This window comes from Heterocephalus glaber, unplaced genomic scaffold (genome assembly GCF_053883595.1).
Source record: "Heterocephalus glaber isolate CG9 unplaced genomic scaffold, H.glaber_assembly_v1.0 deba00000818, whole genome shotgun sequence".
Classification (NCBI taxonomy): domain Eukaryota; kingdom Metazoa; phylum Chordata; class Mammalia; order Rodentia; family Bathyergidae; genus Heterocephalus; species Heterocephalus glaber.
In genome coordinates this window covers 19,394,962-19,410,620 of record NW_028258164.1, presented here as the reverse complement: position 1 = coordinate 19,410,620, position 15,659 = coordinate 19,394,962, and the positions used below count along the sequence as shown (strand labels likewise).

Sequence of the window (15,659 nt, the reverse complement as noted above, 5' to 3'; positions counted from 1 at the left end):
GGAGAATCCAACAAAAAGAAAAGGTCATGACAATGATAAGTCAAAATATATCAGTTATAACCATCAATGTTAATGGTCTCAATTCACCAATCAAAAATATAGACTGGCAGAATGGCTCAAGAAACAAGACCCAACAATATGCTGCATACAAGAAACACACTTAATTGAAAAAGAAACTCATAGACTGAAAGTTAAAGGGTGGAAAACAATACTCCATGGGACATGAACCCGAAAAAAGCAGGAGTAGCTATCTTCTTTGCAGATCAAGTGGATTTCAAGCCAACACTGATTAAGAGACAAAGAAGGACACTATATCCTTGTAAAGGGAACAATCCAAGAGGAAGAGATGACAATCATAAATATGCACCAAACACTAGTGCGCCCAACTATATAAAACAAATACTAATGGACATGAAAAGTCATATATGCACAATTTGTAATAGCTAAAACTTGGAAACAGCCCAATTGCCCATCAACTGGAGACTGGATCAAGGAAATGTGTTTTTTTATAAAATGGAGTACTACTCAGCCATAAAAAATGAAAAATTAGAGACATTTATAGCTAAATGGATGCACATTGAGGTGATACTCATCAGTGAAATAAATAGGACACACATGTGTAAATACTGAATAGTTTCTCTAGTGTGAGAAACTGAAAGTGTAAATAAGGACTAAAAGGTATAATAGATAATGTTAAATAGGAAGAAAAGGGGCAAAGGGGAAGGGAAAGTGGAAGGGGTAGGGGAAAGTAAAGAAGAGAATGGAATTAATATGAGAAAATGAAAAAATGGAAACAAAGTCTTTGTAAATAGGGAGGGATGGAGGGGTTGGAGGGCTGGGCAAGGGTGAAAAATAAGAACCAAGAGAGATTATGTAAAGGTGCAAATTTCCAATGATGAATGTCATTATATTGCATACCTAAAGTGTACCATTCAATTAAAACTTTAAAAAAATTATTTATTTTAATCATTTTCATCCTTACACTTTCATTTCTCACACTAGAGAAACTATTGGTATTTACACATGTGTGTCCTATTTATTTCACTTAAGAGTATGGCCTCAATGTGCATCCATTTAGCGATCAATGTCTCTAGTTTCTCATTCTTTATGGCTGAGTAGTACTCCATTTTATTAAAAAACCACATCTTCTTTATCTAGTAACAATTACATTTTTAAAAGGCTAATACAAGTCTTTTTGCTTATGTCAAAAATAAATGTCATCATAAAAATAATGATCCTACAAAGCCTGCTTGTGTCTCAAATATTTGATAAATGCAGGCCTAATTTCCAAAAGGTTTTCAAAAGTCCCATCAAACAATTTCGCTTTAGTTTGAAAACACTGCCACCTAGCCTACTCACATGCTATTCTCACAAAACATACTGGCATTGCAAAACCAACATAATTTTTCTATTTCAAAAAGGTATATACTTTAGTGAAGACAGTTTTGTTACCAGTACCTGTGAGATGAGGAAAACAAGCAAAAAGTTAGATAGTCTACTCAAAGTCAGAGTGAATCAGCTGCAAGACTCAGATTGAAACTGCCAGCTTCCTTGGGTCCATGCTGTGACCTTCCTTCTACTAACAAGGATTACTGAGGAGAACAGACAGACAATGTGAAGACTGATAGAACCACTACCAGGAGCATAGACAAACAGGACATAGGATACCTGATTTCAAAACCTTTATACCAAGCTAGGGATACAGCTCAGTGGTGGACTTGCCCAGCGTGCACAAGACCCCGGCTTCAATCCTCAGTACTTAAAAACAAAGACTTTATAGCCTTGTTATGAAGTTAGACTATCTCACAATTATTAACTGAAAATACTATTAGTATGTACAAAATTGTATGGGATGGATTGTAGCAACTTTTGAAGAGGAGAGAAAATTTAGCATAAGTCACTAGGGAAAGCGTCTTGGTCCTGAAAAAACAGATCTTGGATGTGGAATGGTGTCAGCCAGATGGGGCAGAGGGAAGGAGGGGAGCCTAAACTAGACACAGAGCAGCCTGGCTCACTGAGAGACCAGGAATAAGGGCTCTGGAGAATCAGAGAGGACAGGATATCACACTGAAAGCACAGGAATTACCCACTCTGAGATTTTTGGATTATAAATATTTCATATAGACAAGTATGATTGCTCCAAACTCACCTGGAAGCTGAGAACCAAATCCAACCTGAATCCTCTGACTTTAGATAAAACATCTACACTACGTAAAGCTGTACTCAAAGTTGGAACTGTTGCCCCACTATCTGTAACTCACTGCACAGGACCCACCCATCCATACACCTCATGGCTTCTGGAAAACCTTCTGATTTCATATTTATACAATCTCTCCAGCTAATGAGCACCATGTGATACCCTTTCCCTTAAAACTACTGCCTCCACAGACTATTCCCAAACATACATATTCTGTAACAAGACCCAGGAAGGCACAAACTGACACTTCACTTGCATTTTGTCACTGAATTAATACATCTCATACTAACCTGCTTGGTATTTTTCTTCCCAAAGTTTCTGATATACATGTCATATTCATTAACTGGTGGTAGATTCAACAGAGAGAAAGTCAATGAAAAATCCAAGTCAATAAGCCGAAGTAATTTTGTGCTTCTTGACCTTTAAAATAAATTGGAAATGAGACAAAAGTTAAAAAGAGTAACACACACAGGGAGATGAAGGGGAGATAGGAGAAATCATATGCAGGTTATTAGAAAGGATTTTTGTGTGGGTGTGAGCTTGAGGTATGTAGCAGTTGTTAAAAATAACTAAGTAAAAGACAGTAACACCAACACATGAACCAAATGTGTGATAAGCCAGGGCGGCACACCTGGGGTCAACACAAATAAGAGTTAAGATGTATGTTTGCCACTTTGCTTCAGGAATTGGTCTCCGGCTTGAAGTATAGCATATTTGTCACATCAGCCAGGCAGTGACAGGCTGCACAGTTGGCCAGGTGTCCAGACTTCACCCCCCTGGAGGCTGCTGCAGACTTTGGCTCCACAGGACTTTGGTGTTCAGGTGGCACCTGACAACGTAAATCACCCACAGCCTCAGAAACACTCCATCTGCTGGCTTCCTCTTCCTTGACGACTGCCCTTTCCCATCACCTGGGCTGGATTCTCCTTTTCTTCAAGACACCCTAACACTAATGTGCCTGGGCTCGATCCTCTGCCACCCCTTCTTGAACATCAGCTAAGTGAGGGCAGAAACCTTTATTTCTTTCATTTATGTCCTTTCACACAGCTGGTGCAAAACAACACATTGAACGAGTGAACAAATGAATGATCTCCGATAGCCATAGCCTGACTTGCTATTGCCTCTCCTTTCCTCTGCCTTCCTCTCCTCACAATCTGTAGTTTTGCTTTACCAAAAACTGTGGCTTCTGTAGTCTTAATTCTCTGGCCACCACCTCCTAACTTTCCAAGGTACTGCTTCCAAAACCTTTCAAGCATATGGCACCCACCACCTCCCACTTCCCCTGGTCTGTCACATCCTCCTGAGTGTGAGCCATGGGTTCCTCCGTTTGCATACTTGTACCTAACTGCTCCAGCATCATTCATGGGAGACCACTCTATCCACTATGTGCAGTGGCATTGCAGTCAGGGACCAGAGGCATCTAAGTCTGCTCCTGGACTCCAGCACTGACTGGGCCAATCTTACTATCCTCATGCCAAGGACACAATTCAGCTACTGCACCTTTTTTTTCCATTTGATAAGGATCAATTTTTACTTATATTCAAATACATACAATGTGGACACAAAACTGAAGCTGCTGTAGAAAGATTACAGATGTTCCAGAGGTTATTGAAACTTCCATTTTCTAAAAACATAACCTTACATGATCTTAATTTTACAAATTTAAGTGTTGAAAATGTCTAAATAATAAGTTACAATTAAAATAAAGCATTTTAATTGTAAATTATGTACAGAATGCAATTTACACTATGACAAGGAGATGGGGAAGAAAGAAGAGCCATCATCTTCCAACCGATGATGTTCACTTTCCTGCTGGAGATGACCATCTTTCTCTGAATCTAGTGTACAATTCAGCTTAAATTTCCTAAGTTGGAAAGGAGAGCTAAACCAAAAATATTCCTGCACTGTTAGCTGGCTAATTTCCACCAAATGCTTTTGAACCCTGCTAACTCAGACTCTTTAAGAAATTTCTGGTAGAATTTTATAATGAAATTCCATAATTTTATAATGAAAAACAAAAATGTAACTATCAAGAACAATGAGGGGCTGGGGATTTAGCTCAGTGGCAATGCACCTGCCTCACAAGGGCAAGGTCTTGAGTTCGATCCCTGGTTCTGAAAAAAGAAAGAACAATGAGTTTAAGTATTTCAACCTAAAGAAATTGTGAAATGGCTACATAAACTATGAATAATCTGAAATGTTGGAGTTTATTCTTTTTAAAGTGCCGGGGATTTAGCTCAGTGGTTCCATCGCCTGCCTCACAAGCCAAGGTCCCAAGTTTGATCCCTGGGAGCAAAAAAAAAAAAAAGTAAGCCATGGAGTTTATTCTTTTTATTTTGATTAATCTAATAGTAAAAAGCCATGTAACTATCAAAAATGCCCTTAATTTAAGGTCATTGTGGAAAATGCATCTTTGATAACTATCAAAATGAGACCTACTTATTGTAAAATTATCAAATGCATAAAACTTATTAATGGCTTTAGACTGTACCAATAATAGTACCAATAGAAAAAAAATAGTTCCAATATTCTATAAAATGAAAGACTGAATAGAACTGTGTGGTTGTCAAATACTTTCAGCAAATGGACTTAAAGAATGCTACAAATGCCACATGTACATTATGATGATCTCCCAACATAGAAAATCCAACCTCTTGCACTTATTCAGTCCCCAAATTAGTCAGATTGTAATTTCTCATGTGAAGATTTAGGTGTTTCTCCATCATTGTCTTCTTCTTTCTTCTTTTCACAATCCTCACCTGTTTGCTGCTCCACTCTTTGGTGATCATTTCAAAATCAATCCCATTTCCACTACTGTGTTGGGATCTGTCATCTTCCCTCCTGTTACTGTCTGTATTTGAATGCCGTTCTCCACCTGAGCCTTCTGTTCCTTGACTTCCTGGCCCTACTTTTCCTTCTTCATCTTCCTTTTTCTCACTGTCTGACTCTTCCTCACTGTCAGACTTCTGTTTTTTGGTTTCAGATTTTCTGTCTTTAAGTCTGCTTTTGGTCCTTTGTATTCATATGTGTACAGAGGCCTGAAGGAGTCAATGAAGCCCTCATCAGATTGGGCAGGAACCAAAAGTGGTGCCTTCCTCTAGTTATAAGCCAAATGATGAGAAACAAAATGCAACGAGCAACAGCAAGGAGAATGCTAGCGGCAAGACAGCCTGTGCCCACAATGACATAATAAACACTTATTCTCATTTCAGTTGTCCGAAGTGGGAAGAGGTGGCTGCTATTACTGTAATCACAAGAATTAATCCAATGGCAGGGCCGGGGATTTAGCTCAGTGGTTCCGTCGCTTGCCTTGCAAGCGCAAGGACCCGAGTTCGATCCCCGGTACCAAAAAAAAAAAAAAAGAATTAATCCAATGGCAAAAGCTTTAATATGAACTGGGTCATAGATCCACACATAAGCCTCAATGCCATCCAGAAAAATTTGATCATCATGTGGTTCAAGCTTGAATTTTTTCTTAGTTTCCTTCTTTTGGGGAGTTCCTAGAGTTTCTTCCTTGTTGGAGTCTTCCTTTTCACCATTTTTTTCTCTTTTTCCTTTTTTCTCTTTTCTTCCTTTATATTTTCTCTCTTACTCTTTTTATCTTCTTCTTTTCCACTTTCAGCTTTTCCTTTATCTTTCTCTTTCTTTAAATCTTTATCATACTAAATTTTCATTATCTTAAGTGCTCAGTGAAAAAACGTTTTAAAAGCCTGTTGTAGTACAAAGTCTGTTTTACAACCACAGACTCCCTGATTGTAAATAAAGCTTCCTCTCCTTTCTTGGCTTTTGCCCACTTTGAATCTAAAAGGCAATCCACTGATTTTGAAGCAATAAAATAATCAACCCATCATATTGGTGAATTTTGTTGGACAGTTGAATCGAACATACTTGGCTATAGCCTCTCACCAACTTCCCCAGAGCTCGCCTTTGCTACCTGGATCCACTTCTTGTGCCACCTGCATTCCAGTTACTGCACCTTTAAAACTCAGTTTGACATCTGAGTTTAGGGCTTCCACTTTGTTTTTCTCTTCAATACTGTCTTCACTACTTGCAACCCTGACATTTTAGAATCACCATTCTAAAATGTGTGAATTCACATATATACACACCCTGCTGTGATTTAAAAATTGGAATGGCATTCACTGTGTATTTTTTATGAGAAACTGAAGTACTGCCATATTAAGACTTTTGATTTATGAATATTTTATGGCACCTGTGTTAGTTTTCCATCTCTGCAACAAAGTACCTGAAAAAAAAAGAACAACTTAAGGTAGAAAAATTATTTTGCAGAGGTTCCAGTTCACGGTCACTTGGCCCCATCCCCATGGCCTGTGGGAGGCAGCACATCATGGCAGAAAACATGTGGCAGAACAGAGCTGCTCACCTCATGGAGGTCAGGAAGCAGAGAGAGAGCAAGAAAGGAGAGGCCAGGACAAGATACAGTGGCCAAAGGCATGCCACCAAGGACCCGTTCCTTCGCCTGGGTCCTAACTCTGAGCTTCAAGCACTCCCAACAGTCCATCAATTTGTGAATCTGTCAATGGATGAGTTCACAGCTGAATGGGCTGCTAGGAGGTGGCCCAACTGGAGGAAGGGGTTCACAGGGGTCTGACTTTGAAGGGAGTATCTTGATCCTGGCCCTTTCCTGTCTCTCTCTGCTTCTGTGAACCATTCTGTTCCATCACATACTTTCCACTGTGATATTCAGCTTCACCCTGATTCCTACAGCACAAAGCTCATGGCGCTTCCATAGTGGAGATGGCTACCAAGACTCAAAGCAATACCAGCCAGTCTTGCTCTGTCTGGGGGCCTCAAAGACCCCAGATTTGTGAATGTGCGGCTGTGGCTCCATCCCAGCCCAAACAGGCCATGGACCCCAGGGTGAGTCCTCAAGAGCCAGGCACGAATTTAACCAGGAGCACTGAATGCCGTGTACCCAGTGCACAGCAACACCCACACACATATGCACTATTAGCCTAACATCAGAACTCCAAGAGAAATATAGCAAAAATAAAGGAATACATCAAAACAGTCAACAGGGAAAATAAAGTGTAAAGCTCTGTCTTTAAAAGAGTATCTAAGAGAGGTGTATTAAAATCTCATAACATCTTTGACAAATTTCCCAAAACACCTACTTTTGCTTAAGGGCCTGAGTCCGACTCTTTTGACGGCGTGAAGCTGTTGCAAAATCCACAAAAATTCCACAAACAGGGGCTCTGGAAGGGGAACTGTTTGGATCTATACAAGAAAATAAAACTTTTTAGCTATATTGTGATAATGAAATATTTCAAACAAAAAAAATTCACAGTAAAACAATTAGAAGCATATATAGCAATCACACTCAATAAGCTCTTTACTTGAAACTGATAACAACAGACATCTTCCACAGACATTTAAGAAGCCTGGTCCTGCTACCTCATCAGAAATCTTCAGGCAACAAAGGAAAATTTGCTGATCATCTATTATAAGTGCCAATCACACTATTAAGAATTTGAAGCCAGGTGTGGTAGTATGTCCAGTAATCCCAGCACTTGGGGAGCTAAGGCAAGAGGATCTTGAATTTGAGACTAGCCTGGGCTACACAGCAAGTTTGAGGTGAGCCTGAGATACACTGTGAGACCTTGTCTCAAAACAAAACAAAACAAAAAAAGGTCTGAGAACTATTTAAGAATACACATAGGGGGCTGGGGATTTAGCTCAGTGGTTTCACCACCTGCTATGCAAGCACAAGGACCCGAGTTCCATCCCCGATACCAAAAAAAAAAAAAAAAGAAAAGAATATATGTAGTATGCAATCTTCTGTCCCCAACCACCCTGCAAAATAAATGAATAAAGATTATATAGCAGTTCCCCCATTAACCATGGTTTCACTTTCTGAAGTTTCAGTTGCCCACAGTTAACCTTAGTCTGAAGGTATTAAATGGGAAATTCCAAAAATAATTCATAAGTTGCATGCTATTCTGAGTAGCACAATGTAAGACCCACTGTCCCTCTGTCCAGTGTATCTACTGCCCACCATTAGTCACTCAGCCACCATCTCAGTTATCAGATTCACTGTTGCAGTCCCACAGGGCTTGTGCTCAAGTGACCCTTCTTTTACTTAATAATGGCCCCAAAGCACAAGAGTAATGATCCTGGCCATTCAGTTGTGCCAAAGAGAACCTGTAAAGTGCTTCCTTTAAGTAAAAAGATGACAATTCTCAATTTAAGGAAAGAAAAGACTCATATGCTTTGATTGCTAAGATCTATGGTAATGAAGAATCACCTATTGATGAAAATATGAAAGAATAAAAATAAACTCATGCAACTTTTGCTGCTGTACCTCAAAAGCAGCAGTGCTTAGAGCCCCCATGCACAACAGGGGCCTGGTTAAGGTGGATAAGCCTTAAGTTTGTGGGTGGAAAACACAGGCAGAAAACGTGTCCCAGCTGATGGCAACAATGGTTGTGCCAGAAAGCATCCAGCCTCTGCCAAGATTTCAGCAAGGGATCCCCTAAGATAAGGGCACCCGCCACACCTATAGGGAGGGACAGTTACAGAGTTGGAGACAAGTCTGGACTAAAAAATATAAACATCACTGAGGAAGCTATGTCTGCTAGCACAGACACTGCTACCACATTTCCACAGAGCTGAAGAAGTTGCCAGGGAGGAAGGACAACATCCAATACAAGTCTTCCACTGCAATGAAACTGGGCTCTTCAGGGAGATGCCATGTGGAAATTATAATTATGAAAATGCACAAGAGTAGCAGGGCTCAGGACCTGGGAGGACAGATGAACTCTATGCGGCAATGCCACAGAACATGGGATGAAGCCAGGTACAGTGTACAGAGTAAAGAATTCACAAGCCCTAGAAAACAGAAAGCACTGGCCTGTGTCTATCTACACAGTCAGAAAGCGCAGGTTAACAGCCACCATGTATGTGTAGAGTTCGGTTCTATCCTCGGGTTCCAGCATCCACTGGGGGCCTTGGGGTGTGCCTCCCATGGATAGGGAGAGAAATACAAACCAGCTAAGAGTAAAAATAAATGTAAATCACTACTGAGTCAATCACTCACTACCTCACATATGCTGCTGACCGTGAGCCAACTCCACCACATTCCTCACGGAACGGGCCAGTATTCAGTCTTCCCCTCTCCCCAGAGGATTGCTGTAGTTTGTATTTGTCTACATATTTCTACGTAGTTACTTCGATGTATCTTAATCTGCCTCTCATTCCTTATGAGATATGTATCTGAACTTACCAAGGGCAGAATAAGCAATCATACTGTCTTACAGTTTCACAACCTCCCAGATCCCTTTGCACATACATTATTTCACTTCCTAGGGCCAGGGTGCCAAGGGTCACCTCAGAGGACATAGCAATCTGGGCTGGGAGACTTGAGTTCAGGGCCCAACATGCCAAGGCCTGCGTGATGATGCGAGAGTCTGAGCACCTCTGTCTCCTGTGATCAGGACATCTGCCATACTGATTATGATGGGGAACAGAACACATCATGCTTAGGAAGAACACAGTATCAACCTCAAAGTGCCTTAAGAGACATGTTCTAGATTTAAACATGAGGAATCTGGTAGACGTGTCTAAAGTTGCACAATTAAGATTCTAATAATGAGGGCCGGGGATTTAGCTCAGTGGTTCTGCCACCTGCCTCCCAAGTGCAAGGACTCAAGTTTGATCCCTGGTACCAAAAAAAAAAAAGATTCTAATAATGACTTTGTTTCTGTTTTTTCCTTTTCTCGTATTTATTCCTTTCCCTTCTTTCCTTCCCCCTAACTCTCCCCCATCCCGTTCCCCTTTGGACCTTTTCTTCCTATTTCACATTATCTATTATACATTGTGATCCCTATTTACACTTTCAGTTTCTCACACCACAGAAACTATTTGGTATTTACACATGTGTGTCCTATTTATTTCACTTAAGAGTATGGCCTCAATGTGCATCCATTTAGCTATAAGTGACTCTAATTTCTCATTCTTTATGGCCTAGTAGTATTTCATTTTATTAAAAAAACACATCTTCTTTATCCAGTCTAAGAACCAAAATATATCATGTAAAGGTACAAATTCCCATTGATGAATGTCATCATATTGTATACCTAAAATGTACCAATAAGCTTAATGAATAAAAAAAAAGATTCTAATAATGAAATCCTTGGGGCAAAGTAGACACCTCTGTGCCAGAGGCCAGCAGTTGGTCAATACTCACTCACTGACCAGGTGGACCATTTATCTCTAGAGGTTCACGAACACTAAAACACCACAATGTACGCTGCGCACTGCAAAAAGCTATTTATCAAGTGGTTCCTACTGCCCTGAAAGAAATCAGGTGTGCAATTTACAACCAAATTAACCCCAGGATGCAGCAGGGCATTCACACAACACCTTGACAGCTGGGGATAGCCAAGTAGGACACCGAACATGAATATGGTCAGCAACTGCATCGTAGGAATGAAATTGCAGTTGTGGACAACATTAACAACAACCCTAAAGATGCCTTACCCTTAAGGAAACTGAGGCACAGAGAGGTTAGGTAACTGCCCATAGTTGCACAGCCACCAAGTGACAGGGCCAGGATTTGAAGCTCCAGAATGAGTACTAAATATCAGAGACTAATTCCTCCGTGCAGAGAGCACAATGAGGGCACTGCTTCCTCCCCATCCACCTGTACCAGCTCAGCACTGAGGGAGTAGGCAGCAGCTCCAACTGGGCAGTACAGGTCTGAGAGTGAATATCATTAACCTCTTCTGCTGAGGGTGGTCAGTGCTGATCCCATAAGTCAGGCTAAGGCAGCTAGGATGCTAAGTATCAGCGCAGGAAATGCATAACAAAAAGGGTCATTAATAAAATCTCGCTCACTTCCACAACTCCAGGGCCACGAGCTGTGGATGCAGAGACGACGCCCAGGGGTGGCACACAGGACCATGGGCACTGGCTGCTCTGCAATGAAGTCACAGGAGGGGACTCGGGTATGACAGTGCCTGCCTTTGCCAGGATGTCTTTACTTATGAATTCAAAGAGTACTCTAAATATCCGCACTTGCCACCAGTTTCACCACCTCTGTAGCAGGCACAAAATACGAGAGTAATAATCCTTCTTCCAGACTTTCATTTGTATTCTTACACTTACTAATTACTGATTATAATTAATTACTAGTTACAAGGGGATTTAAGGTAGTATATCACTAAATACTATTTGTAATGCTCTATTTTACCTTTAATGCTACTTTTAGTGCAAATATTTTATCATTAAGTGATTTTAAAACACTTACTACTACTTTCATAAGTCACCTGTCATGGCGCAATGCTAAGAATTTGGGGGAAAAAACACAGTCCTAAATACACAAAGAGAGATTCCTCAGAAAGGTCCGGTGAGAAGTCTGTTTCCTAAGAGGGTTTCCCTGAGCCTCATGGCCTGCTGACCCCGGGCCTCCACCTGCTGGTCAGGGCCTCCCCTGCTGGGCTCTGGGCCTGCTGCCATTATTGTGACTGCTCTTTGTGGATGCTCAGGGTGAGCAATATTGGGAATAACAAGGACATGTGCTCACAGGCACAGAGAGCACCGATGTACTCTGGAGTCGGTGAACTGTGGTGCTCGCAGCCACCCTCAGGCCTCACTGCTGCACTGAAAAGTCACTGAACCTCTTTTCACGGTGGGTCCTTAGATGTAGGATTCTCACCCCGAGTGGCTCTCTGCATCACAGGCACAGGGCATGGCACTGTAGTGACATTCAAGGCCTTCAGCTAACTGAATGTACTTCCAGCACACGTCACCCCCATTCACCTGAGCACAGGACCCGGTAATCAGGACTGACCACATACCTGCCCGGGAGTCCTTGTCACTCTCTAGCCAAACCTGCTTCTGAAACCACTGTGAAGACACCTCGCCAATCCTTTCATTTTCTGCATTAATGGCTTTTTGAATTTCCTGTATTTCCTTTTTTCGAGCTAGAGGAAGTTCTTCAGTTTTTTCTTTTGATTCAGACTCACTGTTGCTATCATCATCATCTCCATCACAAACTTCAAAATCATCTTCATAGTCCTACAAAGAACAGATTTCACACTCTAAGACAAATGAGTTCAGTAACCCTTGTACAGAATGAAACATTAAATTTATAACTTAACTGAGCTGGGGATTTAGCTCAGTGGCAACACACCTGCATTGCAAGTGCTAGGTCCTGAGTTCGATCCCCAGTACCAGAAAAAAAAAAAATTATAACTTAACCCTGGCAAAGTCCTCATTAAGGCTAAGGAAGATGTTATAATTCACAGATTTTAACATTACTGAATTATAAATTTGTATTTACTGCTGCATTTGCTTCTGTAAAAATGTGCCACAAAATATGCAATAAAAGACACTATGCGGGCCAGGGATTTAGCTCAGTAGCACTGCGCCTGCCTCTCAAATGCAAGATCCTGAGTGCGAACCCTGGTACAAAAACAAAAAAAAAGACACTATGAGCCACTAACAACAATAATGTGTAGGGCCAGGGATTTAGCTCAGTGGTGCTGCCACCTGCCTCACAAGCGCAAGGTCCTGAGTTCAATCCCCGGTACCAAAAAAAAAAAAAAAAGAAACAATAATGTGTAAACAATCCCACCAAAAATGTGAAAGTGTATGTATGTGCATAGTTACACACACACATACATATGAATGTAATAAAATTAAAAATGAGTTAAATTATAAAATTACTGAATTACATCGTATCAACAAGCACTAGTAGAAGTATAACAAGCTTCTAATAGGTAATAGCTAGATGTATACTGAAACTTAGCAAACAGTATTAACAGTACTAAAAAGAGGGAAAAAAGCAATTAAATTACATAAGTTGAGTTTTCAGAATAAATACATTTAAGATGAAAAAAATTAACTTTTATACTTGCTTCGAAATCATCTTCAAAAGTGACAGGGTATTCATCAGCTCCAGCATTCTCTAAATCAATGTCGACCTTCTTAATTTCCTAGAAGTAACAAAATAAAACATGACAAAAAAAAATTGTAAACTAGAATACTGCAAATATTTTGGAAAGAACATGTTTTCCAATATTCCTGATATTGGTAATTTTCAAATGTATTAATACAAATAACATCTTTGAAATTTTACAAAAATACTCTTCTAACAAAAATATACTGAACACGGCAAAGAGATAGAATAAAGCATTTTGAAGCTTAAACCATACATAAATAATAAATGCTGAGGAGACATCAGTCTTTAACCACAACTCTAGACATCTCTTATCTTTGACAAAGGAGTCAAACACCCTCACTGGAAGAAAGATAGCCTCTTTAATAAATGGTGTTGGAAAAACTGGCTTTCCACATGCCAAAGATTAAAACTAGACCCATCTCTTTCACCATGTACAAACCTAAAATTGAAATGGATCAAAGATCTAAATATTAAAACAGAAACCCTAAATCTGCTGGAAGAGAGAATAGGTAGAACGCTTGAGGACATAGGAGTAGGCAAAGACTTCATGAACAAAACCCAGACCATATGAGAAATACTGCAAAGAATCAACAACTGGGACTTCATCTTATTAAAAAGCTTTTGTACAACAAGAGAAACCACCAACAGAGTGAAGAGACAACCCACAGAGTGGGAAAAATTTTTTGCCAGGTATTCAGATAAAGGACTATTATCTAGAATATATAAAGAACTCAAAAAAAAAACAACACTCCAAATTTAAAGACCTAATGCAAAAATGGGCATCTGAAATGAAAAAATACTTCTCAGGTGAAGAAGTAGAAATGGCAAATAAATATATGAAAAAATGTTCAACATCACTGGTCATTCAAGAGATGAAAACTGAAACAACACTGAGATTCCATCTCACTCCAGAAAGAATGGCTGCTTTCAAGAAATCAACCAACAACAAATATTGGAGGGGTTGTGAGGAAAAAGGAACCCTGCTCCACTGCTGGTGGGAGTGCAGACTGGTGCCACCACTGTGGAAATCAGTGTGGAGATTCCTCAAAGAACTAGGACTAGAGGTTCCTTTTGACCCAGCTGTATCTCTTCTTGGTATCTTCCCAAAAGAATTAAAAACATCATACCACAGTGATATATGCTCACCCATGTTTATAGCAGCACAGTTTGTAACAGCTAAATCTTGGAAACAGCCCAAATGCCCATCAACTGGAGACTGGATAAAGAAGATGTGGTTTTTTATATAATGGAGTACTACTCTGCCATAAAGAAGGATGAGCTTCAGACATTTACAGCTAAATAAATGAACCTTGAGACCATACTATTAAGTGAAATAAATCAGACACACATGTTTAAATACCGCATTGTTTCTCTGGTGTGAGAAATTGAATGTGAAATAAGGACTGAGATGTATAATGGATGTTGGGAAATGGGAAGAAAGTGTTCACGTGGGAAGGGGAGCAAGGATGGGGGGAGGGAGAAAGGAAGGAAGGGACAAGAAAAAAGTGAAAATAGAAGGAAAAGAATGGAAGCAAAGCTTTTGTACATGGGGGCTTGAGGGGAGAATGGGATAAAATAAAATTTATTGGGCCAGGGATTTAGCTCAGTGGTGCTACTGCCTGTCTCGCAAGCACAAGGTCCCAAGTTCGATCTTCGGTACCAAAAACAAAAAACAAAAAAAATTTATTAAAAAAAAAAAACAAAAAAATGGCCAAGGAATACTATGAACTATCTGCCCACAAATTTGATAACCCAGGTGAACTGGACCAAATTTTTTTTTTTTTTAACCAAGATTGAACTCGGGACCTTGTGCTTGCAAGGCAGGCAGCAGCAGCACTGCACTAAATTCCTGGCATTAGACCAAATTTTTGAAAGAGATAAGCTGCCACCATTCATACCAGAATAAAGAGTCTGAACAGACTTACATCTATGGAAAAAAGTGACTCAATAGTCAAAACCCTTCTAAGACAGAGCACCACTCAGCTGGTGCTAAAAGTCACTGGCACTGTGACTCCCACCAAATGTTTAGGAAGAGATTATACAATGCCCTACAATCTCTAATAGAGGATGGAAGCAGAGGAAACACTTCCTAACTCATTCAAGGAGGCCAGCACTACCCTGACACCAAAACCAGTCAGAGATATTACAAGGATAGAAAAGCACAGACCAATATGTTTCATGAATGCAAAACTCATTAAAAAAAACTATACCAAATAGAACCCAACAATGTATAGAAAGAATTGTACATCATGACTAGTTATGCTTTATCCCAGTAGGCAAGTCTGGTTCAATATTCAAAAATCAATATAATTCATTAAATCAACAGGTTAAAAAAGAAAAATCACATGACCATATAAATAGATGCAGAAAAAGCATCCAGCAATATCCATAATCTATTTATAATAAAACTCTCAGCAAACTAAGTAAAAAGGGGAACTCCTTCAACTTGATAGGCAGCAACAAAAGAAATCTAAAATTAACATCACACTCATTGATGCGAAACTCAAAGTTTTCGCAACAAAATCAGAACTAACAAAG

At 40.0% G+C, this 15,659-nt stretch overlaps 1 protein-coding gene and 1 pseudogene across 5 annotated transcripts in view; both read right to left on the bottom strand.

Annotated features, from left to right (window-relative positions):
• Positions 1-15,659, bottom strand: part of Dync2i1 (dynein 2 intermediate chain 1) — an 80,965-nt gene that overhangs the window by 42,813 nt on the left and 22,493 nt on the right. For all 5 annotated transcript variants that reach the window (XM_004860312.3, XM_087207844.1, XM_021240823.2 and 2 more), the window contains 4 exons: positions 13,078-13,155; positions 12,016-12,235; positions 7,333-7,435; positions 2,488-2,617 (listed from right to left, as the gene is read on the bottom strand). In XM_004860312.3, the coding sequence (XP_004860369.2) occupies positions 2,488-2,617; positions 7,333-7,435; positions 12,016-12,235; positions 13,078-13,155 (531 nt within the window). The remainder of the gene's footprint in view (positions 1-2,487; positions 2,618-7,332; positions 7,436-12,015; positions 12,236-13,077; positions 13,156-15,659) is intronic.
• On the bottom strand, positions 2,548-5,785 carry LOC110345045 (translocation protein SEC62 pseudogene; annotated as a pseudogene).